Below are 24,324 nucleotides of genomic sequence, written 5' to 3' on the forward strand. Positions count from 1 at the left end.
GTGGGGAAACTCCTCAGAGGGACTAGCACTCCAAACCACCTGATACCATCAAGAGATGGTTTTGTGGGAGCTGCCTGCCTGCCTCCCCACCCTCACCCCAACCCCACCCAAAGAAACCTTCTGGAAACAGCTTCATTTCTGAAATTAGGGGCACCCAAGCTCAAAGATCACTTATAGCCTGGGGGCAGGAAAAGCTGGTTATGGCTTCTCAAGGCTGTGTAGTATCAACACACACACACACACACACACACACACACACACACGGCTGCCCTGCCATTCAATTCATAGACTTGTTCCTCCTCCCACCCAGCTCTTGTTTCTCATTTTGCCCAAAATAAAACCTGAAGCTTTCTACTTGGGCAGGTCATCTGCCACCAATATTCTTCTAAGGCAAAACTGAAAGGCAAGTTTGGATAAGTCAAGAAAAGCAGTAGAGTGCAAAGGTCTGTCTGATCCAGTATTCTGTTCCCAGCAGTGGTCATCCAGATGTCTCTAGGAAGCCCACAGGCAGGGCATAAAGGCAGTAGCCCTCCTTTGGCATTTCCCCCTTGCAGCTGGTATTTGGTGGTACCCTAACTCTGAACCTGGAAGTTCCATTTAGCCGCCATGACTAATAGACCTATCCTGAGATTCATGATCTGAGGACTTGAGAGGACCAGAGGCTCAATTTAGAAGTTTCCCCACATGTAACCAGGTGGCCTTCCTGAACATGGCGCCCTCTAGATGTTCCTAGACCAGAAATCCCATCATTCTGACCTTGGCCATGTTGCTTTGGTCTATTGAGCATTGTAGTCCAACAACATGTGGTGGGACCTCCAAATGTTCCTGGGCTACAACTCCCATTATCCTCGACCATTTGGCTCAAGGGAGATGGAGTCCAGGAACATCTGGAAGGGAGCAGGGCTCCACTCATCCTGACCTTTGGACATCCAATGATGGTCTGAAGATAAAGTCTACAGGTGCCTGATTGTGGGAACAGTCACACTGGGGGTAGGACCACAGGACATCCCCCTTCCATCTCCCTCCCTGTTTTAGCCGTAAGTATGAAATGCAACTTATGAAGGAGGACCAGAACATTTCAATGAGAATCACGTTTCTCAAGGGGGTGGGATTCTGCACATCCTATTGTAAATATTTAGTGGGGCAGGGTTCTTTCCCTCCAACTAATGCACGATGGTCAAGATACTATTTGTATCGTAAAATGCATGCTGTGTCTGGCAGGAAGAAAAAATCTCTCCCAGACTTGTAAGGAAATGATGTTTCTGTTTATGGTAAATGTTGCGACCTTGGGAAATGACTATGCTCTTGGGAGCAAGAGACAGTTTGCAACCATCTGCTGAATGACCCCAACCAACTTTCTTAGGAAACACTTGCAAGCTCCCGTGCTGGCCTGGCGATATTTCTGCATCCTACAGAAAAGAACATGTGGGATGTGGTTGCCTAGCAACTGCCACTGTGGTGCTCTCCCTTCTTCTGGACCATTAATGAAGCATGGCTGCTGTCAGGAGGTAGCTGAGCACATCGGAAACATATGCTGTGGGCATCAGTTTACTTGTGTTTTTGATATGTTCTGAGCTTGCTTTCTGATGGGCCCTGATGAATCTAGGGCCCGTTTCTGACCTTGAATTTGAAGGTTGGACCATTCCACAGAATCCAAATCCTGCCTGGTGGAATGCTGAAATCTGGGGCATTGGAGCTGAATCTGGCTAACTGGCTGTATTGTTTTCTCCCCTACCCACCCACTCCAGGGCCAGGTTTGACAGGTGGGCAAGGGCACTCATCTGCCAATCCGCTGATGTCACAATGAAGTGACAAGAAGGGCCAGAAGTTCAGAATTGAGCAGAAGCAACAAAGATGTCCAAACCAGTTTCCACACCCCATTTGCCAAGCTTTTAAAGATGAGGTGTGGTGTGCTCTCTCACAAGGCTCACTCATCCTGCAAGGCTGTAGGGGGCTGCAAAAATGTGCTTCTTTGGGCTGGGTGGATCTGCTCCCTTATGCAAAGGCAGTGTCTGGTTTTAGGTGGCAAGACTGTACTCTTCTGTTGAGGTTCCTCTTCAGTCATTGCCACCTCTGGTTCTGGCTCACCCCTTGGCTGCACAGAGCCCTCATGAGTCTCCCACTGAGACTGTCCACTTTGCAGAAAAGCAAGGGAGGGAGGCCAAGCATCCTTGATCCCTCCTCGCAAGCAACTGAAGTCTGAGTAGAAAGAGGAGCGCTCCCTTCAGCAGCTCAGCTCCTCACCATCCAGGCCTTCCCGCTGTTTTTCCTAGCTTCCCCTCCTCTTGCATCAGGGCTTGTCAACCCAAGCCTGACCCTAGTAGTACTGCAGAATTCGTGGCAAGAGTGCAGTGCAGTAATGCAGTCTTGAGGTTACTAATGCATAGACCATATTTATCCTGATCTAGATATGGATGGCCATAGCTGGGATATCAGGTGAAACTGGCAAAATACACTCGTAGCCACTGGGGTCTTCTAATGGCAAGGATGTGCCCAGGAGCTACATACCTGCTCCTTTGAAGGTTGTACAGTCCCACTCAGAACAAGCAAATGGCCCATCTTCCAGATACGGGAACTACCTACCCACAAAACCTCCATATAAAACAGTTTCCTGTGTTTCTAAGGCAGCATCCCAGAGAGGCAAGAGCAGCCAGTGCAAAAGGAAACTGGATAAGAGAAATAAAATACATAAAATCCTTTTAATTTGAATTCAGTCAGGATGGTGATGGGTCTGTCTCTGGAGGAGCAGGTGAAAGAGCTGGGTACGTTCAGCCTGGAGGAAAGAAGATTAAGTGGAGAACTGATAGCTGCCTTCAAATATCTGGAGAGCTGTCATGCACAAGATGGAGTGGGCTTGATCTCTGTTGTTCCAGAAGGCAGGCTAGAAGAGATGCTTGAAATTGCAGGGAATCTGTTTTCAGCTGAGCATTTGGAGAAGATTCCTAGTGATAAGAGTTATTCTATAGGACACAGGTAGGGAGCCTCAGACCTGAAAACCAAATGTGGCCCTATTTTTCTATAGCCTTCAGAGCCTTTCCCAGTCCACACCCCTTTCCCATGCCCTTCAGGGTCCCTGCTCTGCTCCTTCCATGAATGCTTTTGCCTGGGTGGAATATGTAATAATGTTTTGTACCTGGATGGAGGCTGAGGTCTATGGTGTCATGTTGGAGAACCCTACGATGATAATTCTGGGTGACTTCAACATTCACACAGAGGCTGTCATTGGGCAGGCGTGAGACTTCATGACCTCCATGACAACTTTTGGGCTGTCTCAAATGGTCATTGATCCAACACCAGACTACCCTTGATGTTGTCTTTACCCCAAGTGATATGAGAGATGGAGTAGAGGTACATGCACTCCCTTGCCATGGCTGGACCATTATCTGTCAAAGTTTGGAGAGGTAGCAGCAATTCTCCCCTATAAGGATGAGGGCCCATTTGGATGACCCACTCTCAGAGACTAGTGGAACCTGATATATTCCTGCATGCTCTGGGGGATTTTGCAACAGAGAAAGCTGATGATCCCATCAAAGTCCTGTTCTTGCTATGAAATGGCAAGATGAAATGGGATGGTGACGTTCTCTCTCTTGAGCACCCTTTCTTGTGGAGCCCAAGTGGTTCCTTGGTATTTGGGGGAGCTTTGGGCTATGAAGCAAGCTGGACAAAGACCAGAGCATAAGTAGCACGAGTCTCGCACCAAAGCAGACTGAACGTTGGTTAGCGCACATAATCTTGTCCACCATGTGCAAGGATCCTTTATCTCTGTTGTGTTCTGCATTCAAACATTTGGGGGCCCTTAATTCACACGGAGAGCTCAGCATCCTAGACCCTTCTAACCCACACTGAAGCAATAGGAGAAATACTGTTAACTATACATAAAATGGAGAAACTGAAATCTCAGTTTGGTTCACTATTTACCTTGGCAGCAGCATGGTCTTCCCTCACCATCTCTCTTCCTTGTTTTCTCAAAGCTACCCAAGAATTTTTTCTTCCTTTGGGGACCCACAGAGTTCTAGGATTCTTTCCCAGTGTCAATAAGCATTTTTATACAGACAATCCAACAGACCATTGGTGGAGAACCTATGACTTTCCAGTTATTGCTGGACTGCATCTCCAATCAGTCCTCATCATTGACCATGTTGGCCGGGGCTGATGAAAGTTACAGTCCAACAACATCTGGAGGATCACTAGTTGCCTATCCCTGTGGTAGATGTTATGTTTCTGGCCAAGTCCCTCACCAAAGGGAGTGAAATTAGCAGTCATGGAATAAGAGAACAGACCTTTTATGAAATGGTGACTGGTTAAAAGCAGAAGGTTGGAATCAATAGGCAAATGGGGTGTTGAGTTTGAGGAGGAGCATTTTCCTCCCCACCCTTCTAGATTTCCATGTAAAGCCAGAATTGGGGCCTTTGTGGATTGGATTGGTGGCCACCCAGCTTGCAAATGCATGGCTTGCAAATGCATTGCGTATGCACTGACACACAGCCTCCAGTTCCCACTCAGGCAGCCCAGAGCATGCACAAATGAGGGCAGTGTGTAATTCAGGCAAGTAGTTTTAGAAGATTTAAATCAGTACTTTGAAAAGATTTGCCATCTCAGCTGGAGAGTTTGGTTTGGGGCTTTCCTTTTGCGATTTCTATGAAATGGTGGTTGCACTGGTGCATTGATCCAGAGAAGAAAAGCTATTTGTTTGCAGGGTATACTCCCAGTGGTTAATATTTCCTGTGGTTTGGGTCTAAAGATGCTTGAGCAAGAGCAGCTACTGCAAAATGCATAAACAGGAGCTTCAGGACCATCGGTTTGTGGCCAGGGGAGTGAGGGTATGTGCAGAATTTTAACATCTCCGTAACGAACGTTTCCACATGGATGGTAATTAAAAGATTTTGTTGGAGCGGGACTGAGCAATGTTTAAATTAGATTGAGGCTTTTAATCAAGAAGGCTAATTTGAACAACATCAGACTCTAGAGATTGGGAAAGGGAATGATCAGTTTCTGTCCTGCATCTCTTAGACTTGATGCCTGCAAGTGTCTTCTCCCTGATAACCCATCATGGCTGCCGGAAAATGGGGAACAGGTAGACCGAGCCAGTGGAAGGGCGATGATCTGGGAGACTTGGGGGAGGAAAACAAAATAACTGGGAGGGAGGAAACAGCAGGGAAGAGAAAATGGGGTGGCACAGAAGTTAGGAAGGAGGGAGGCATGTTCCCGCACACACATTGGATCCAGTAAAATTGAACTTTCATGGGTTTCCCCCCAGAAGTTCATTCCCCAAATCTCCATCAGATCACAGATCACATTTGTCTCTTTTGATTGAGCTGTAAAAATAGTGGACCTTCTGCCTTCCAGCACTGTCATTGCTCAAAAATATCCTTATGCATCCTTGTAACCATATCAAAACATAGTTCACTCCTATGAGAGCCAGTGTGATGTAGTGGTTAAGAGCGGTAGACTTGTAATCTGGGGAACGGGGTTCGCTTCCCCGCTCCTCCCCATGCAGCTGCTGGGTGACCTTGGGCCAGTCACACTTCTCTGAAGTCTCTCAGCCCCACTCACCTCACAGAGTGTTTGTTGTGGGGGAGGAAGGGAAAGGAGAATGTTAGCTGCTTTGAGACTCCTGAAGGGGAGTGAAAGGCGGGATACCAAATCTAAACTACTATTCTTCTTCTTCTTCTTCTTCTTCTTCTTCTTCTTCTTCTTCTTCTTCCTGCCTTCACACATGTGTCCTATGATTTGTTGATAGTTTCATTGTCCTGTGTAAAAAAACCATGAAGATCCATGAGATCTGTGCCCTAGATCAACATTTCTGTGGCTTTAAGCTCAATCAAAATTAAGCAAAATAGAATTAAGCAGCCTCCATTAAGCCTGGTCCTTTCTTTAGGCAGCCTCCTCAGGCAGCTGATTTTGAGTGTCGCGAGAGGGCAGCAAAAAGTTGTTTTTTATTGTATATTTGTCTCCCAGGGAAAGGCATTTGTGAGCTTTTTCTGGCGCAGATACCAACATAACTTGGCCAGCTTATAGCACTCTACACTGATTGTGTGGTGAGAATCATTTAGATTTTCACATCTGATATCTATCATTGTTTAGGCCAGCCCTGAGAACAATAGAACACAGTACAGAAAATAGCAGCACTAAAATAGCAGCTTTGATGCAACCCATACAACCAGCAGGTTGTTAATAATGAAAAAAGCTTACCAAGCTGATGGACTACACCAAAATGGCAAAGCTAACTGGAAAACTCAGGAACCAAGAGGACAAAAACTTTAAAAAAGAATTGGAAAAAATTATAATTTACTTAGGAGACCACTGTAAGCAGATGAAAACATTAGCAGGATTTTAATTTCACTTGTAATGTAACAAATACTATGGATAATATGGATGGATACAAAATACAGATTATGAAATAAGATGTAGTTGAAAATGTTGACGATAGGAGGGGATGTGGGGGGGGGAGGCTCGAGATTCAGAGAAATGTATACAGATAGGTATTTGGTATTGATATAAACTTACAGTATATTTGTAAAATCCAATAAAAATGATTTCAAAATAAATGAACAAACAACCATGCAGATAGTTTTTAAAAATATATATGAAAAAAGCTTGGTTTCTTTTTCTGAAAAGATCTTCAGAAGATGCCTAGAGACAAAAAGAGGGGAAGCCTGATGATTCTTCATCAGGAGGACATTCCACAGTGCCACCACTGAAAAGGCCCAGCGTCTTGCAGCTGTCCATGACATCTCACATAGCAATGGGACAGAAGGTAAGACTATTGATTTCAATGTTCATGCCAACCATATAATATCAGATGTGTCAGCAAATATGGTGTCTAGCCTTCTTTATTCAAGGACGTGGAACCTCAGGCCTGGTGGCCAAATGTGGCCCTCTAGCTCTTTCTACCTGGTCCTCAGGATTCTCCCCAGCTCACGCCCACTCCTCAGACACACCCCTTATCCCCGGGGCCACACCCCTCATTGGTACTGCTTCCCACCCTCAGCTGTTTTTGCCTGGCTGGAATGTGCCCTTGAACTCTGACGATGATCACAGCTAATTTATTAATTGCCTTCTAAACCACCATCTGAAGGCGATTCACACAGAGGATAATCAGAAGCATTTAAAAATTCAAAACACAACATATACATTTAAAAACTGACAAAAACCACTGGGAGGAGTGTAGAGAGAAGAAATGTCAAGGTGCGTCTGCAACAGCACAATCAGATGTCTTCATCTGCCCCGGCTGCAACAAAACATGTCTCTCCCAAAACATGTCTCTACAGCCACAGCAGGCGCTATAACTCTCCATTGGTTCGATTTCAAACTCTGTAGGCATGTGCCAATAGGTAAAGTGTTTGCTAACCATTTACAGAAAGCTTAGAGTACCAACTCATAATTAACAGGTGGTTTTCTTCCTTTCAAGAAAGAGACATGTGAATTGTTCCCTCAGATCTTCCCTGTCTCTTCTTTCTTATCTTAAGTGACCCAGATGCCAATGGCTGCCAAGCTTTATGTTCTCATCCACTGGCCAGACGGAAGCCGTGTTATCAACATTGAAAACATCAAGGAACCACGGAAACCTTTCCACCTCTATGAGGCTGGGGAGCAAGTTCTGGCCCGATGCCCAGGCTTCAGTGGTCTGTATTGGGGAATTGTGGAAGGAATAAGCGGTAAGCAGAACTCACTATATAGCTAAGTTTTTGTAATAACCAACCAACAAACAAACTTCCATTAATGGGTGGGTTTTATGGAGGTACTGCCTTGAAATTTTGTTCTATTTGCTCTCCAAGATCTCAGAAGTTCCTCCGTTGTTCTGCTCAAAGAGGAAAGAACCCCAAAACTTTGAAACTCTTTTTCCAAGTCTTATCAACTTTGAACAGCCCAGGACTCTCAACAGGCCATCCTGTGCCCTTAAGGGATCAAAGGATGGCATCCACTAGGGATGCAGGAAACATTTGGTTTTAGCAATTTGCAGCATGTGAACCACAGCACAACTAAAATCTGCACTTCTCTAAGCATTGCAATGCTGCTCTCCAGCACAAATAAAGGTAAAGGGACCCCTGACCATTAGGTCCAGACGTGGCCGACTCTGGGGTTGCGGCGCTCATCTCGCTTTACTGGCCGAGGGAGCTGGCATACAGCTTCCGGGTCATGTGGCCAGCATGACTAAGCCGCTTCTGGCGAACCAGAGCAGCACACGGAAATGCTTTTTACCTTCCCGCCAGAGTGGTACCTATTTATCTACTTGCACTTTGACGTGCTTTCGAACTGCTAGGTTGGCAGGAGCAGGGACCGAGCAAGTGGTTTAACCGACACCAATAGGGAACAAAAAATGTGCACATTAAGTGAAAGTGTGCGGAACTGCATGGCAATGGGCTTAGAGTGTTGGGCTCGGACCTGGGAGACCAGAGTTCGAATTCCCACTCAGCCATGAAGCTCACTGGGTGACTTTGGGCCAGTCCCTGCCTCTCAGCCTAACCTGCTTCACGCCTTGAGCCATCATGAGTTCCTTGGAGGAAAGGTGGGATGTAAATGTAGTGAATAAAGAACAATAATACAGCTGTTAATATAAATAGCATACAAAATACATTACATCAGGGGGAAATTGCTTGCAAAAATAGATATATTAGGGAATACGAGGACAAAAATGCTGATTTTTTAATATTACAAACATGTGCAAACGTGGTGAACTGAGCTTAAGTCTGGAAAAAATGGAGAGATCTCCATCTAAGAGATTTGTGCATCCCGTACATCCACAACACAGCTTGACTAACAACCAGCATTCACTGCAGGCCCAGAAAAGTGTGGCTCCATCTCCCCGCAATTAATCAAATGTTTTTTGCTTCCCTCAAAATCTGAGTAGAAATTTCCTAATTTATCCTTGAAGATAACTAGTGTCACAGAGTGATTTAAAATGGTGGTCCTGTACAAATGTACTTGGGAATAAGTCCTGTTAGACCTGGTAGGACTTAAGGTAAAGTTAAAGGGACCCCTGACCATTAGGTCCAGACGTGGCCGACTCTGGGGTTGCAGCGCTCATCTCGCATTATTGGCCAAGGGAGCCAGCGTACAGCTTCCAGGTCATGTGGCCAGCATGACTAAGCCGCTTCTGGTGAACCAGAGCAGTGCACAAAAACGCTGTTTACCTTCCCGCCGGAGTGGTACCTATTTATCTACTTGCACTTTGACGTGCTTTTGTACTGCTAGGTGGGCAGGGGCAGGGACCGAGCAACAGGAGCTCACCCCGTTGTGGGGATTCGAAACGCCGACCTTCTGATCAGCAAGCCCTAGGCTCTGTGGTTTAACCCACAGCGCCACCCGCATCCTGGTAGCACTTACTTCCAAGTAAATATTCAGTAAAGCTGGGCTGCAGAAGACCAACCATGAACCAGATCAGGAGGTCCTTAGTTCATATCTTGTCACTGCTATGAGCTCACTGAATGGGCCTTTGGAAAACTTCTGTCTCTTGACTGCAGTCTGCTCATCTGCAAAATGGGCAGAATTCATGGCTTTTTTGAGGACTGCTGAAACAATGAATTGATCCAACAAAATCACTGTGCATGTGGAACTTCCCCTCCTTATCATTCTCCCTGTGCCTTCAGTCACCCAGAATCATACAATCATACAAATCATACAATCATAGAGTTGGAAGAGACCACAAGGGCCATCGAGTCCAACCCCCTGCCAAGCAGGAAACACCATCAGAGCACTCCTGACATATGGTTGTCAAGACTCTGCTTAAAGACCTCCAAAGTAGGAGACTCCACCACACTCCTTGGCAGCAAATTCCACTGTCGAACAGCTCTTACTGTCAGGAAGTTCTTCCTAATGTTTAGGTGGAATCTTCTTTCTTGTAGTTTGGATCCATTGCTCCGTGTCCGCTTCTCTGGAGCAGCAGAAAACAACCTTTCTCCCTCCTCTATGTGACATCCTTTTATATATTTGAACATGGCTATCATATCACCCCTTAACCTCCTCTTCTCCAGGCTAAACATGCCCAGCTCCCTTAGCCGTTCCTCATAAGGCATCGTTTCCAGGCCTTTGACCATTTTGGTTGCCCTCCTCTGGACACGTTCCAGTTTGTCAGTGTCCTTCTTGAATTGTGGTGCCCAGAACTGGACACAGTACTCCAGGTGTGGTCTGACCAGAGCAGAATACAGTGGCACTATTACTTCCCTTGATCTAGATGCTATGCACCAATGAAGTGAGAAAACCCTCAGAGCAGATTTGGGGGTGGGGAGGGCTTGCAGAGGTGCACCGAGGGCCGGGGGGGGGCAGTGCAGAGAAAAAGGGGAAGTTTTGTTGGGCAAGCCAGATTTCTGCTCATGCAGTGACTTGGAATCAATCCACTGTATATGAATTGCCTTGAGTATTCCAAAGCATTAAGTAAATGGCATGTATTATTGTTGTCAAAATTTTGTATCGGGCAAAAGTTGAAGACGGTTCTACAGCACAGTGGGATGGATTTGCCTGCAACCTTTGTGGAGGTGAAAAATGAATATTAAAAGGCCTTTCTTCCAACAGAGCATAAATATATCCTGGAGAAAAAGCTACAAGAGGATAAAGAACTGCTGGAGATGTTGGGTAAGCAGAGTCCCTAATTGTGCTTTGTAAGTGCGGCAGGGGCTCAGGGCAGTCCAGTATTAAATTTTCAAAACATAATTCAGAAAGGATCTAAATTAGTATGGTTCCAAAGCTTCCTTCTGCATTTTCCCTACCCTTCTACACAGGGACGCGGACTTAGAAAAAATATTGGGGGGGCCCGGGAAAGCTCATGAATAATAAATAAGCTCATGAATATGCAAATAAAGTGGCTCCGGCCCTAAATAGGGCAAGCCACGCCCCCCCAGCCAGCCGATTGGCTGGCTGGGAGGTGTGGCCAGTCGGGATTCCCCTGTTCTCGCGGGATTTCCGGCCGGGGCTCTCCGATTAGGGCGCGCGGCTGGCTGGCTGGCGAAGGAGCAGTGGGGAGGAGGCGGGGGACGGCGGCGGCGCTCTGCTGGAAGGGTGCCCGCCTGAGATTATTGGGGGGGCTGAGCCCCCCCAAAAAATTTTTTGAGGGGGCTCGAGCCCCCTCAAGCCCCATGGAGTCGGCGCCTATGCTTCTACACCAATAAATGAGAACAGAGATTGCACTTGAAAATTGTATCAAAGGGGAGAGATAATTATCATTAAATGCTCGTAGATGGGGCATCCTTACCCCACAAATCATCTCGGCAGTGATCTTCATTTTGCAGCCTCCCTGGGTGCCTGCACTTCCTCAAAATCCCATGCTATTTTTGGTTGAACTTCCCTATAAGCATGGGGAGATGGGGAGGCTGTCTACCATGTTCCTGGCAGTATGAAGGGGAAGGGGAACAGATTCAGTTAATAATAATAATAATAATAATAATAATAATAATAATAATAATAATAATAATTTTATTATCTATAGCCCGCCCATCTGGCTGGATTTGCTCAGCCACTCTTGACGGCTCCCAACAGAATAAAACTTCCAGCATTAAAAACTTCCCTAAACAGGGACTTAAATGTGGACTTACTGAATTTGCTGTTTTCAAAACGAATATGTGAACCAAAACACAGCCTTCAAAATTCAGTGCAATTCTCTGGCCAAGAAATGTCTACAAGCATGCAGATACCTAGCTTTTTTTTTACATATAAATGCATATAGTAGTGAAAATAATATACAAAAATGCATTTAATTGGAGAAAATGGCTTTGCAGAAATGTGTACACACAAAAATGCTGATGAATTTTCATGAGGACTTTTTTTTTTTAATCACAAGCGGAGAAATACAGAACTGAATTTAAGACTGGAAAAATGAGAAACTGAGAGAAACTAAAACTGGCATCTCTACCTGACAGCTGTGAATTGTTGTTTTTAAAAGAGGAAGTCAGTTTCCTTAGAAGAAAAATCAGCAAGCACACAAATGTCAGACACTTGTTACCCAGCCTTCCCACTTTCCTATAATTGAGATAAAGTCCTGGGGAAGATAACTCTTCCTTTGGCTTCTTTTTCATATCAGGAGGTGCGGGCAGCTAGGGAGGCTGCAGAGCTCTAGAGAAATGTCTAATGGAAAGAAAACACACACACACACACAAACAAACAAACAAACACGTAGTGTGATGGTCAGAGTATTGGACAAGGACCTAGTTCTGGTCTCCACTTAGCCATGAAGCTCACTGGGTGACCTTCGGCCAGGCACTGTCTCTCAGCTTAACCAACCTCACAGGTTTGTTACAAGGATAAAAAGAGGAGCGAGAGAAGCATGTACCGGTACTCCTTGGAGGAAAGATGGGGTGCAAATGTAATAATCAATAAATGTTCTTCTGTACTTGTGGAATTCTTGCTGGGCAGCTGGTCCTGATGCTGCCAGTCTGCACTGACAATATTTAGCTAGATCAACCAATGCTCTGACTTGGTGTAAGATACCATCCTACATTCCTAAAAAGTTTAGGCAGCAGATGCTGTAAAAGTTCCCTGTTCAAGTTCCTGGAAAGCCACAGCCCATCACAGTAGATGACAATGTGGGACTAGACAGACTAGTCTTTATAAGGGAATTCTCAATATGGAATATTCTAATCATGCTATACAGTGCAATTCTTTGGCCAACAAATCTGTACAGTAGTACCTCTGGTTATGTTCGCTTCATGTTACGTTCTTTCAGGTTATGTCCCGCGGCGACCCGGAAGTACCAGAAAGGGTTACTTCCGGGTTTCGCCACTCGTTCATGCACAGACATGGAAAATGACATCATGCGCATGCGCATAAGCGGTGAATTATGACCCGCTCATGCGCAGGCGCACAGCTGCGGGTTGCGCTCTTTTCATGTTGCGAACGGGCCTCCAGAACAGATCCCGTTCGCAACCAGAGGTACCATTGTACAAGCAAGAATAACACACACAGTGTTATTGTTTGGTGCACTTTTCCTGATTTCAGATGATCAGTCAGCAGTGCAGAATCTGGGGCCACCACAGCCAAAGAGGTCCAGAAAGTCCTTTCCCAAGTGGAACCCAGGGAACGGTTTGAAGAAATGCCCCAGTGATAAAGATGTCGAGACCACTGTGGAAGATGAAGAGGCTGATCTCCAGCAAGACCCTGCAACCTCTTCTGGCCTTAGAGAGGTGCGCACCCTTGGTGTCAGGATGAGGTCCCATTCCTCTGAACCAGCCACTCCTCACTCTTCTACTCCCTTTCATGTATCGCCTTCTTTCCTAACAATATCTTCTGCTGGGGCATTCCCAAGAGGGGCAACGAGGCCAAGCCCAGCAACCAGAGGTAAAACATCTGTTATGATCAAACAATGGAATGAGGGTGCAACAGGTGTACAGCAAATGTGAGATGATTACATTCATTTGTATTCCCAGCATATGAGCCTGCTAAATAGTATGCCATGTGTTCTGAGTTGTGGGAAATTGCAGTCAAACAGAACTATGCATGAGTGCTAGTTAGTGCATGGAAGAGCTGCAGGGGTCAGCAAACTTTTTCAGCAGGGGGCCAGTCCACTGTCCCTCAGACCTTTTGGGGGGCCGGACTATATTTTGGGGGAAAAGAAGAAGAATGAATTCCTATGCCCCACAAATAACCCAGAGATGCATTTTAAATAAAAGGGCACATTCTACTCATGTAAAAACATGCTGATTCCCGCGGGCCAGATTTAGAAGGTGATTGGTCTGGATCCAGCCCCCAGGCCTTAGTTTGCCTACCCATAAGCTAAGGCAATAGAGTTGAAGTCCTAGGCTCAGCTAGGTCACTCTCCCTTTTCTCCAATAAGGGAGGAAGTGAAGACTTCTTCCTGTTATCTCTCACTCCATTCCATGTAACTGATCAAGGAAGACGTGCTCCAAGCTTAGAGCATGTGTTTGAAGCTACACTAGTGGCCAAAATTGTGGGAACCTTTTGGGGAAAGTGTATTTCTGAGGTTTGATGGCTCATAACAGCTGATTGGCTCTCTAAACACTCATGCTCATTGGCTACATTCAAATGAAATCAATCACCCTAAGCAAGTTGTGTTTCCTTTTTCTGGTTATTTGGCTATAACTTTTGATAGGTAAAGGTAAAGGTACCCCTGCCTGTACGGGCCAGTCTTGCCAGACTCTAGGGTTGTGCGCTCATCTCACTCTGTAGGCCGGGAGCCAGCGCTGTCCGCAGACACTTCCGGGTCACGTGGCCAGCGTGACAAGCTGCATCTGGCGAGCCAGCACAGCACACGGAACGCCGCTTACCTTCCCGCTGGTAAGCGGTCCCTATTTATCTACTTGCACCCAGAGGTGCTTTCAAACTGCTAGGTTGGCAGGCGCTGGAACCGAACGACGGGAGCTCACCCCGCCATGGGGATTCAAACCGCCGACCATGCGATCAGCAAGTCCTAGGCGCTGAGGTTTTACCCACAGCGCCACCCACGTCCCTTTTGATAAAAACATATAATTGAACAAACTTTGTTGCATTACATTCCTCAATAAATTATCTTTCCATTGATTTACAATTTTATGGTATTACTCAAAATGAAGTGGTGTTATGAGCCATCAAACCTCAGAAATACACCTTTTCCAAAAGGTTTCCACAAGAGTGTTCTGCCTGTGTTTTCCTTGCTGCTGCTTGGATAAATTCATGAATCTGACCTTTGGCATGCTTTGTACGTGAAGCATTTTAAACTTAACTTCACAGCGTGGTCTGTTCATTTTAAGCAGGTTAGAAGAAGAGGAGAGCTTTTTGCAAGAGGACTGATTGGGATAAAAAGATTTAACAGCTTACATTCCTAACACTTCACAGTGCTGCTTAACGTTTATGTGTTTAAACTCTGCTACTGGAGGCTTCTCTCCTGCTGGAGATCCCCAAGCCAAACGGAGGACATAGATGATGCCTTCCTGGAACAGATGGCCAAGCATGCAAAAGGAAGGGAGATAGTAGTAATGGGGGACTTCAATTACCCGGATATTTGTTGGATGTCAAACTCAGCCAAGAGCATAAGGTCAAACAGATTCCTCACTGGCCTTGCAGACAACTTCATTGTCCAGAAAGTGGGAGAAGCAACAAGAGGAACAGCCATTTTAGATCTGGTCCTAACCAATGTTGATGACCTGGTTAGTGGGGTAGAAGTGGAAGGATCATTAGGCGCGAGTGATCATGCTCTTCTGAAGTTTACTATATAGCGGAAAGGAGCAGCCAAGCATACTAGGACTCAATTTCTTGACTTTAAGAAAGCCGACTTCATAAAACTTAGGGAAGTGCTGGGTGAGATCCCATGGACAGTAATACTAAAAGGAAAGGGAGTTCATGATGGCTGGGAGTTTGTTAAGAGGGAGATAGTAAAAGCACAACTTCAGGCAATACCAATGAGACGGAAACATGGAAGGTGCCTAAAGAAGCCAGGGTGGCTATCTAAAGAACTTTTAACTGAGTTAAGATTAAAAAAGGATGTGTACAAAAAATGGAAAAGGGGGGAAACCACCAAAGAGGAATTCAAACAAATAGCCAGCACGTGTAGACACAAAGTCAGAAAAGCTAAAGCACAGAATGAACTCAGGCTTGCTAGAGAGGTTAAAAGCAACAAAAAAGGCTTTTATGGGTATGTTCGTAGCAAAAGGAAGAACAAAGAAACAGTGGGGTCACTCAGAGGAGAAGATGGTGAAATGCAAACAGGGGACACAGAAAGGGCTGAACTCCTCAATGCCTTCTTTGCCTCAGTCTTCTCCGATAAAGAAAACAATGCCCGACCTGAAGAATTTGAAGCAAATGATTCAGCAAAGGAAACACAGCCCAGAATAACTAAGGAGATAGTACAAGAATACTTGGCTAATCTAGATGTATTCAAGTCTCCAGGGCCAGATGAACTGCATCCAAGAGTATTAAAAGAACTGGCAGATGTGATCTCAGAACCACTGGCAGTCATCTTTGAGAATTCCTGGAGAACAGGCGAAGTCCCGGCAGACTGGAGGAGGGCAAATGTTGTCCCTATTTTCAAAAAGGGGAAAAGAGAGGACCCAAATAATTACCACCCAGTCAGTCTGACATCAATACCAGGGAAGATTCTGGAGCAGATCATTAAGCAAACAGTCTGTGAGCACCTAGAAAGGAATGCTGTGGTCACCAATAGTCAGCATGGATTTCTGAAAAATAAGTCATGTCAGACTAACCTGATCTCGTTTTTTGACAGAATTACAAGCCTGGTAGATGAAGGGAATGCAGTGGATGTAGCCTACCTTGATTTCAGCAAGGCATTCGACAAGGTGCCCCATGATATTCTTGTAAAGAAGCTGGTAAAATGCGGTCTTGACTATGCTACCACTCAGTGGATTTGTAACTGGCTGACTGACCGAACCCAAAGGGTGCTCATCAATGGTTCCTCTTCATCCTGGAGAAGAGTGACTAGTGGGGTGCCACAGGGTTCTGTCTTGGGCCCGGTCTTATTCAACATCTTTATCAATGACTTGGATGATGGACTCAAGGGCACCCTGATCAAATTTGCAGATGACACCAAACTGGGAGGGGTGGCTAACACCCCAGAGGACAGGATCACACTTCAAAACGACCTTGACAGATTAGAGGACTGGGCCAAAACAAACAAGATGAATTTTAACAGGGAGAAATGTAAAGTATTGCACTTGGGCAAAAAAAATGAGAGGCACAAATACAAGATGGGGGACACCTGGCTTGAGAGCAGTACATGTGAAAAGGATCTAGGAGTCTTGGTTGACCACAAACTTGACATGAGCCAACAGTGTGACACGGCAGCTAAAAAAGCCAATGCAATTCTGGGCTGCATCAATAGGAGTATAATAGCATCTAGATCAAGGGACGTAATAGTGCCACTGTATTCTGCTCTGGTCAGACCTCACCTGGAGTACTGTGTCCAGTTCTGGGCACCACAGTTCAAGAAGGACACTGACAAACTGGAACGTGTCCAGAGGAGGGCAACCAAAATGGTCAAAGGCCTGGAAACGATGCCTTATGAGGAACGGCTAAGGGAGCTGGGCATATTTAGCCTGGAGAAGAGGAGGTTAAGGGGTGATATGATAGCCATGTTCAAATATATAAAAGGATGTCACATAGAGGAGGGAGAAAGGTTGTTTTCTGCTGCTCCAGAGAAGCGGACACGGAGCAATGGATCCAAACTACAAGAAAGAAGATTCCACCTAAACATTAGGAAGACCTTCCTGACAGTAAGAGCTGTTCGACAGTGGAATTTGCTGCCAAGGAGTGTGGTGGAGTCTCCTACTTTGGAGGTCTTTAAGCAGAGGCTTGACAACCATATGTCAGGAGTGCTCTGATGGTGTTTCCTGCTTGGCAGGGGGTTGGACTCGATGGCCCTTGTGGTCTCTTACAACTCTATGATTCTATGATTCTATGAGTTTAATCCCACATTTTGAATCCAGGCACCCAGCTCATTCTTTTGCTATTCGCCCCACACACATGGGTCAAAAGGATTATATATTCTCCACCCCCATCGTTCAGCCCGGACACTGAGATCCAGCGCCAGGGGCCTTCTGGTAGTTCCCTCACTGTGAGAAGCCAAGTTACAGGGAACCAGGAAGAGGGCCTTCTTGGTAGTGGCACCTGCCCTGTGGAACACTCTCCCACCAGATGTCAAAGAGAAAAACAACTACCAGACTTTTAGAAGACATATGAAGGCAGCCCTGTTTAGGGAAGCTTTTAATGTTTAACAGACCACTGTAGAATCATAGAATCATAGAGTTGGAAGAGACCACAAGGGCCATCTAGTCCAACCCCCTGCCAAGCAGGAAACAACTTGTATTTTAATACTTTGTTGGAAGCTGCCCAGAGTGTCTGGGGAAACCCAGTCAGATGGGCGGGGTATAAATTATTATTATTATTATTATTATTATTATTATTATTATTATTATTATTATATTGAATTACATTTGGAGCCGACTCTACAGTAACATTAGACTGGATCTTCTCAGTATCTCTGTCAAAGAAATTAGAAAATCACGCATCAAAATGGATACCTAAATGCTGTTGAATCCTTAGAAGACCATCACTTTAATGTGGTGGCCATAAATGTATTGGTTGCACTTAGAACAACAAAGGGGTTTTCATCTGCCATGTTTAATTTTACATAATATTTCCTTATCCTATCTTCTTTTTTAGATTACAATAACATAGCAACTAGGAGGAGGTCTGATGATCCTCTGGCCCAATGTCAGAAACATATCTTCATAAACAGGTAATGTATTCCCTGTTACGATATAGAAGCAATGCGGCCGCGAGCTGCTAGCTTGAAAGCAAAACATAACGGGAATGTTGGGACTGTTCCGTGGGAAACAGAGGGACAGTCTATTCACAGTGCGAAGCACCGGAATTAGCTCAGAGTGTAATATGAGCTGTACAGGAAGTACGGGAGGAGTTTGTCTCTCGGCTGCTGGAGCTTGAAGAGAGCAGTCATGTTTTCTGTAATGCTGCAAAGACAGAAATAAAGGCATGCAAATACGTTTCTGTCTATCTCTTTCCCCTGCCCAGGGGGGCAGGAAAGAGGGGGTGTGTTCTTCTCACGCTGAGAAGGATCGCCTATCGTGACCTAGCCTGTATCCTGCCGGGGAATGCAGACAGGGAGGTCAACCGGAGATCAAGCCGGGTGCCTGGAGAGTGGCCAGTTTCTCCTGATAAAGGCTTGATTCCCAACATTCCCCCCGCCCCCCTAACCCCCCCCCAAATTGTACAAATGTGTCATGGTATACAGATCAAGCATTTTCATTTTCATTAGGAGTAGGGGTTCGGGAGAAGTTTAATTTGGTTCACGTTTAAAGGCCAACCTGTGTAATCCACACTTTCTGAAAGTATACGCAAACCGAAACACAGCCATCCTTTGAAATTTGCACTTCTCTGAATTTTGCAATGCAGTTCTCCATCCAAGTACAAAAATGCATGTACTAGGGTAAAGTGTCCCTAAAAATGCATATAATAATAATAATAATAATAATAATAATAATAATAATAATAATATTTTTTATTTATACCCTGCCCTCCCCAGCCAAGGCCGGGCTCAGGGTGGCTAACAAGCAATAATAAAAACAAGTTGAATGATTACAACTTAAAAACAAAATTAAAATACAACATTAAAATATTGAAACATTAAAATATTAAAATGTAGCCTCATCGCAGGAGAAGAAAGGAAAAGAAAAAAGAAAGGGAGGGAGGGAATTAAATTGGCTCCAAGCCAAAGGCCAGGCAGAACAATTCTGTCTTACAGGCCCTGCGGAAAGAAATCAGATCCTGCAGGGCCCTGGTCTCATGAGGCAGAGCGTTCCACCAGGCCGGAGCCAGAGTTGAAAAGGCCCTGGCTCTGGTTGAAGCTAATCTAACTTCCTTAGGGCCCAGGACCACTAGGGTGTTGCTATTTATGGACCTTGAGGCTCTCCATGGGGCATACCGGGAGAGGCGGTCCCGTAGGTACGAGGGTCCTAGGCCGTGAAGGGCTTTAAAGGTCAAAAGCAGCACCTTAAATCTGACCCTGTACTCCACCGGAAGCCAGTGCAGCTTGAAAATATATTAATGAAATAACACAAAAATGCATTGTATAAGGGGAAACTGCTTTGAAGAAATGTATCTATTAGGCAAATTTTGCAAAGAAATGTGGAAACATTAACAGAGGAGAAATGAGAATCCGAAACTGACAGATTCACCCATCCCTAATTAGGAGTGCAATTCAGTTCCTGGCAAAATGCGTTAAGAGGATTTTAAGTTGAGCGGTGAATGTGCATAATCACCAGCCATGATGCACATTCACCAGCCCTCGTGGAGAATGTGCACATAATCCTTCCATGGAGAGGTAATTGTGCACATTTCCTGGTCCATATACACAAACAGGGCTTGGAGGATGTGCATATGGTGAATGGATTTTGTTTACACTTGGGAGAAGAAGATGGTTAAAGAATATTTTGCTCAGCTAGAGATGAAAGCAGGTGAGCTGCATAATGTGCAGGAGGGTTGTGCTAAGACACAGGTAGGGAACCTCAGACCCAGAAGCTGAATGTGGTCCTAGCAGCCACTATGTTTGGCCCTTGAGAGTTTCCCTAGGCTCCACACCCTTCCCAGGCCACATACCCTTCTCGCTCTGTTATGCAGCCTCCTTGGATGTTTCTGACTGCTTGTAATGTATTAATAGAATCTGATATAATGTCTCGTGCATGTCTGGATGGAGGAAAGATAAGTCTGTGTGTAGACACTAACCAAAAAGGGGGGGGGGGAAACATTTGCTTTTCTGCCCAAGTTTGCCTCCAGTTGCACCCATCAGTGTCAGCACTTCACACACACAAAATGAAACAAAACCGTATAATCTTCTCTTGGTCTAAAGATAGTGGGTTGTTTCTGTTTTTAATGAACTCTGGAGTCACTTGTTTCAGCTATCTGTTTGTTCTTTTAGCTTTGACAAGTCAAAGGACACCAATTCTCTGGAAATGGATGGCTTTGAGGTGGCTCAGAAAGTCTTCAGTGCTTGTGAAATAGAAAGGTAATCTGGCAGGGAAGAGACCCATCTGCCCCTAATTGCATTTCTAGCATCTTGCGGGAATATAATGGGATATAGATTAGACATGCCTGGAAACCTAATAGCAATTTTCAGGCCCACAAACTCACCTGGCTTTTCCATTGGATGGATTATAGCTGGAGTGTCCAGCATTGCTAGTGATGGCAGAGAAGTGAAATATTTCAGAATCTCATACCAGCCACTTACTAGGTGGGTTCCTAACCCAAACACTATTGTTTTCCTTCTGGCTAGAACTACATAGGGCAGTTCCAGCAGTGGACTGTGACACCCCTATGTTTAATTCTTCATAACACTTACGCCAGGGTTGAGTAACCCTTTTCAGTCTCAGGGTCAAATCCTCAGGAATTTCTCATAACATTCAGAACTGCTGTGCTGAAGTACAGGGGTCACACACCAGTAATTAAAGGTCTGATACAAAAATGTCAGCAGCTGAAATTTTCCTCATAATTGTATTTCCAGATTAGAACAGGCTTGCCCAGTCTAATTTGTCCCAGCCACACAGCTGTAAAGGTGTAATGCACCATTTGCTTTCTTCCTATCCCTGTACTTCTTGCTGCAAGCTGCTCCTATTAGAAGAGAGCAAATCTCTTCAGCAAAGAAAATACAGGAAATGCCTCGTGTTCCTTCCTTCTGATTGCTTAGTAGCAGCAAGTGTGACTAAGTATCGTTCATAACAGCAGCACCTTCATATCTGCCTAATTAGCCGGAGAAGGTTGCCACCTTATTTTGTTTCCTAACTTTCTTTATATTTCATAATTTACTTATTTATTTCATTAAATTTATATACCGCTTGATTATAAAGAAACCTCAAAGAGGTTTACAAAAAGATAACACACAAAATCAATTAAAAAACCACAACCATACTTTAAAACAGATGCACGTTAAAATACCGAAACAGAATAAAATTACCTCAACTTTCTAAGCATCTGGGTAGGCTTGTCTAAACAAGAATGTTTGTAACAGGCACTGAAAAGAGTACAAGTTACAGGTAGGTAGCCATGTTGGTCTGCCGTAGTTGAAACAAAATAAAAAAATTCCTTCCAGTAGCGCCTTAGAGACCAACTAAGTTTGTTATTGGTATGAGCTTTCATGTGCATGTATCTGAAGAAGTGTGCATGCACACAAAAGCTCATACCAATAACAAACTTAGTTGGTCTCTAAGGCGCTACTGGAAGGAATTTTTTTATTTTGAAAAGAGTACAGTGAAGGTGAATACTTGATCTCAATAGGCAGGGAGTTCTAATGTGCAGGTGCTGCCACATTAAATGACACGAGGAACGGGTATGTGGCACGTGTAGTGGTGCCAATTCCATTTATCAAAGTGGTCAAGTGGGCGCATGTGGGGTAAGGCGATATATAATTGACTTCCCCCTTTTTGTTAACGAAAACTAAGGCTCTAGACCTCCAGCTGGAGGTGACGGGGGGAGGGAATGAATGTGAAGATGAACTAGAAAGTGTTCAAAGTTCTACCCCAACATGAACTTCCTTCACCTTTAGTTCACCTGGCAATTATGGGGACTACTTCCAGGAGTAGCTCTGAGGTTTTCGCACTACATCCAACTGAACTAGTTCATTTCAGACATCTAGAGGGCACACGGTTCAGTAAAGCTGACTTAGATGGCTTGACAAAAAGAGAAAGAGAGAGAGAGAGAGAGAGAGAGAGAGAGAGAGAGAGAGAGAGAGAGAGAGATGTTTTTGGACAATGGATCTGTCCATAGCTATTAGTGATAACAGCTGAATGGAACCTCCATTAGAAGCAGAATGTCACACTGTGTACCAGGTGCTGAGGACTGGAGACAAAGAATAAGAAAAGGCTGTCATGTTCATTCTCTGTCTGTGAGTGCCCCAGACATCTGATGTTCTAAATTGATGTTCTAAAGGGAGTGCTAGACTGGAGGTCCTTTATCTGATTAATCAAGGCAGTTCTTAAGTGCTAAAAAGAGTTTGTTGCTATTGCTGCTATTGTTGTTGTTGTTTAGTCGTTTAGTCGTGTCTGGCTCTTTGTGACCCCATGGACCAGAGCACGCCAGGCACTCCTGTCTTCCACTGCCTTCTGCAGTTTGGTCTGATAGCTTCATCATCCATGAATTTGTCTACCCTCCTATCCCCCCCTTTTAAAGCCATCCATGTTGTTGCTTGACTCCTCTAGGGAAGAAAAGATTGAGCATCTTGAACAAATGGTCCTCAGCCTCCAGAGAGAAGTCCTCTCCTTGAAGCGGAAAGTGCAGTACCTGGAAGCCTCCTCCTTTAAGGAGCAAGAGCCCGCACGCCATCCCTGCGAGGCATCCGAACTCTTCAATGGGTACACCAGGGGGCAACTCAAAGAGGCCATCCGGTTTGACCAGAAGATCAGCACCGCTTGCAAAACACTCCTCTACAAGCTCTTCAGTTCTGACTATATACAGAGCCATTCCATCACGGGGAGGCGGGGAAACACCTTCCGGGAGGCTAAGCCCATGATGGACGAGAGATGCATAAAAATCATCAGGGTTTTGCTGAAGCAGAAGTTTGGGGACCATCTGAGCGACACGGTGATCACGGAGAAGATCCAGAACGTGCAGAAAGCTCTGAGGCAGAAATTCAAGACAGAATGTCTCTGAGATGCACCATCCCATCTGTAGATGAGATGGGGGTTCCCTGCTACGTTATCACCAGCGTTGATCAGGGCCTTGGAGATGAAAGACGCCTACTGTTGACACCCCAGATCTTTGCTGCCTGATCTTGAAAGCCTTTCTGACGCTGAAGCTGCTACCACCCTGTCATTGGGAATACGGATCTATTGCTTACCCTACGCAGAAGTGGAGCTAAGAGCTGTGAAGCAGGCAGTTTGCCATATGCACCAGCTCATAAACTGATTTCCATATGCTAGGAGACAGATGAGATGTTAGGAAGCAGGACACCACGTGAAGCTCAGCTGGTCATAAAGTGATATCCACATGCTGGGAGCCAGATGAGACTGGAACCTCTTATAGAACAGCAATACAGTCCCAAACAATCTTTTCTAGGAATAAGGTCCACTGAACTCAGTGGGTCTTCTGAGTGGATAGACATAGGATTATGCTTTCATTGATTCTGGATTGTATTCATTGTTTTTGTTTGCACTACCAAATTAGCATTCTGCCTTCTCACTTTGTATGTCTTTTGCTCTCTCTCTCTTTCTCGCCTTCTCCATATTAAATGGCTCATAAATTTTCTATTTTATGTTGTTTTTTCCGTGTGTGTATGCAAAACAAGAGCCCATTTATTATGGAGGCCTCAAAGAGCAATACAGTTTTTTTTAATACCATGAGTACAGCCTGTTCAGTAATTTTTATTTCTTTTCCCCCCGTAGGAGCAAATGGCAGCCATTCGTTTATATGGCAGGAAGTCTAGAGGTGCACACAGAAAGCTCAATGGGTGGGGCTGGATGTGCTCCCTACCTCTGGAGAGATGCAGTACAGTAGTACCTTGGGTTAAGTACTTAATTCATTCTGGAGGTCCGTTCTTAACCTGAAACTGTTCTTAACCTGAAGCACCACTTTAGCTAATGGGGCCTCCTGCTGCCGCCGCACCGCCGGAGCACGATTTCTGTTCTCATCCTGAAGCAAAGTTCTTAACCCGAGGTACTATTTCTGGGTTAGCGGAGTCTGTAACCTGAAGCGTATGTAATCCGAGGTACCACTGTACTTGGGATGAAGAACAGGGCTGCCTCTGCACTTGTGTGGTTTGGGATTTTAAAATTGCATGTATATCCAATCTTTTCCTCCAAGCAGCTCTCCCTCTCCCCATTTAACCCTCACAACAACCATGTGAGGTAGGTTAGGTTGCAAGGCAGTGACTGGCCCAAAGTC

At 45.1% G+C, this 24,324-nt stretch overlaps 1 protein-coding gene across 2 annotated transcripts; it reads left to right on the forward strand.

The window, feature by feature from the left end:
- The first annotated feature begins 6,622 nt into the window (after positions 1–6,622).
- On the forward strand, positions 6,623–23,695 carry LOC308588168 (uncharacterized protein). Of its 2 annotated transcripts, XM_081196531.1 has the most exons (7): positions 6,623–6,757; positions 7,470–7,658; positions 10,513–10,572; positions 12,928–13,266; positions 18,100–18,175; positions 20,372–20,458; positions 22,644–23,695. In XM_081196531.1, the coding sequence occupies exons 2-7, from the start codon at positions 7,478–7,480 to the stop codon at positions 23,092–23,094; spliced, it is 1,194 nt and encodes a 397-aa protein (XP_081052657.1). In that variant the 5' UTR covers positions 6,623–6,757; positions 7,470–7,477; the 3' UTR covers positions 23,095–23,695. The 2 variants fall into 2 exon arrangements, with proteins under 2 accessions (XP_081052657.1, XP_081052658.1); XM_081196532.1 differs by lacking the exon at positions 7,470–7,658.
- Positions 23,696–24,324: the final 629 nt, after the last annotated feature.

Source organism: Podarcis bocagei, assembly GCF_964188305.1.
Source record: "Podarcis bocagei genome assembly, chromosome: 5".
In the NCBI taxonomy this organism is placed as follows: Eukaryota; Metazoa; Chordata; class Lepidosauria; order Squamata; family Lacertidae; genus Podarcis; species Podarcis bocagei.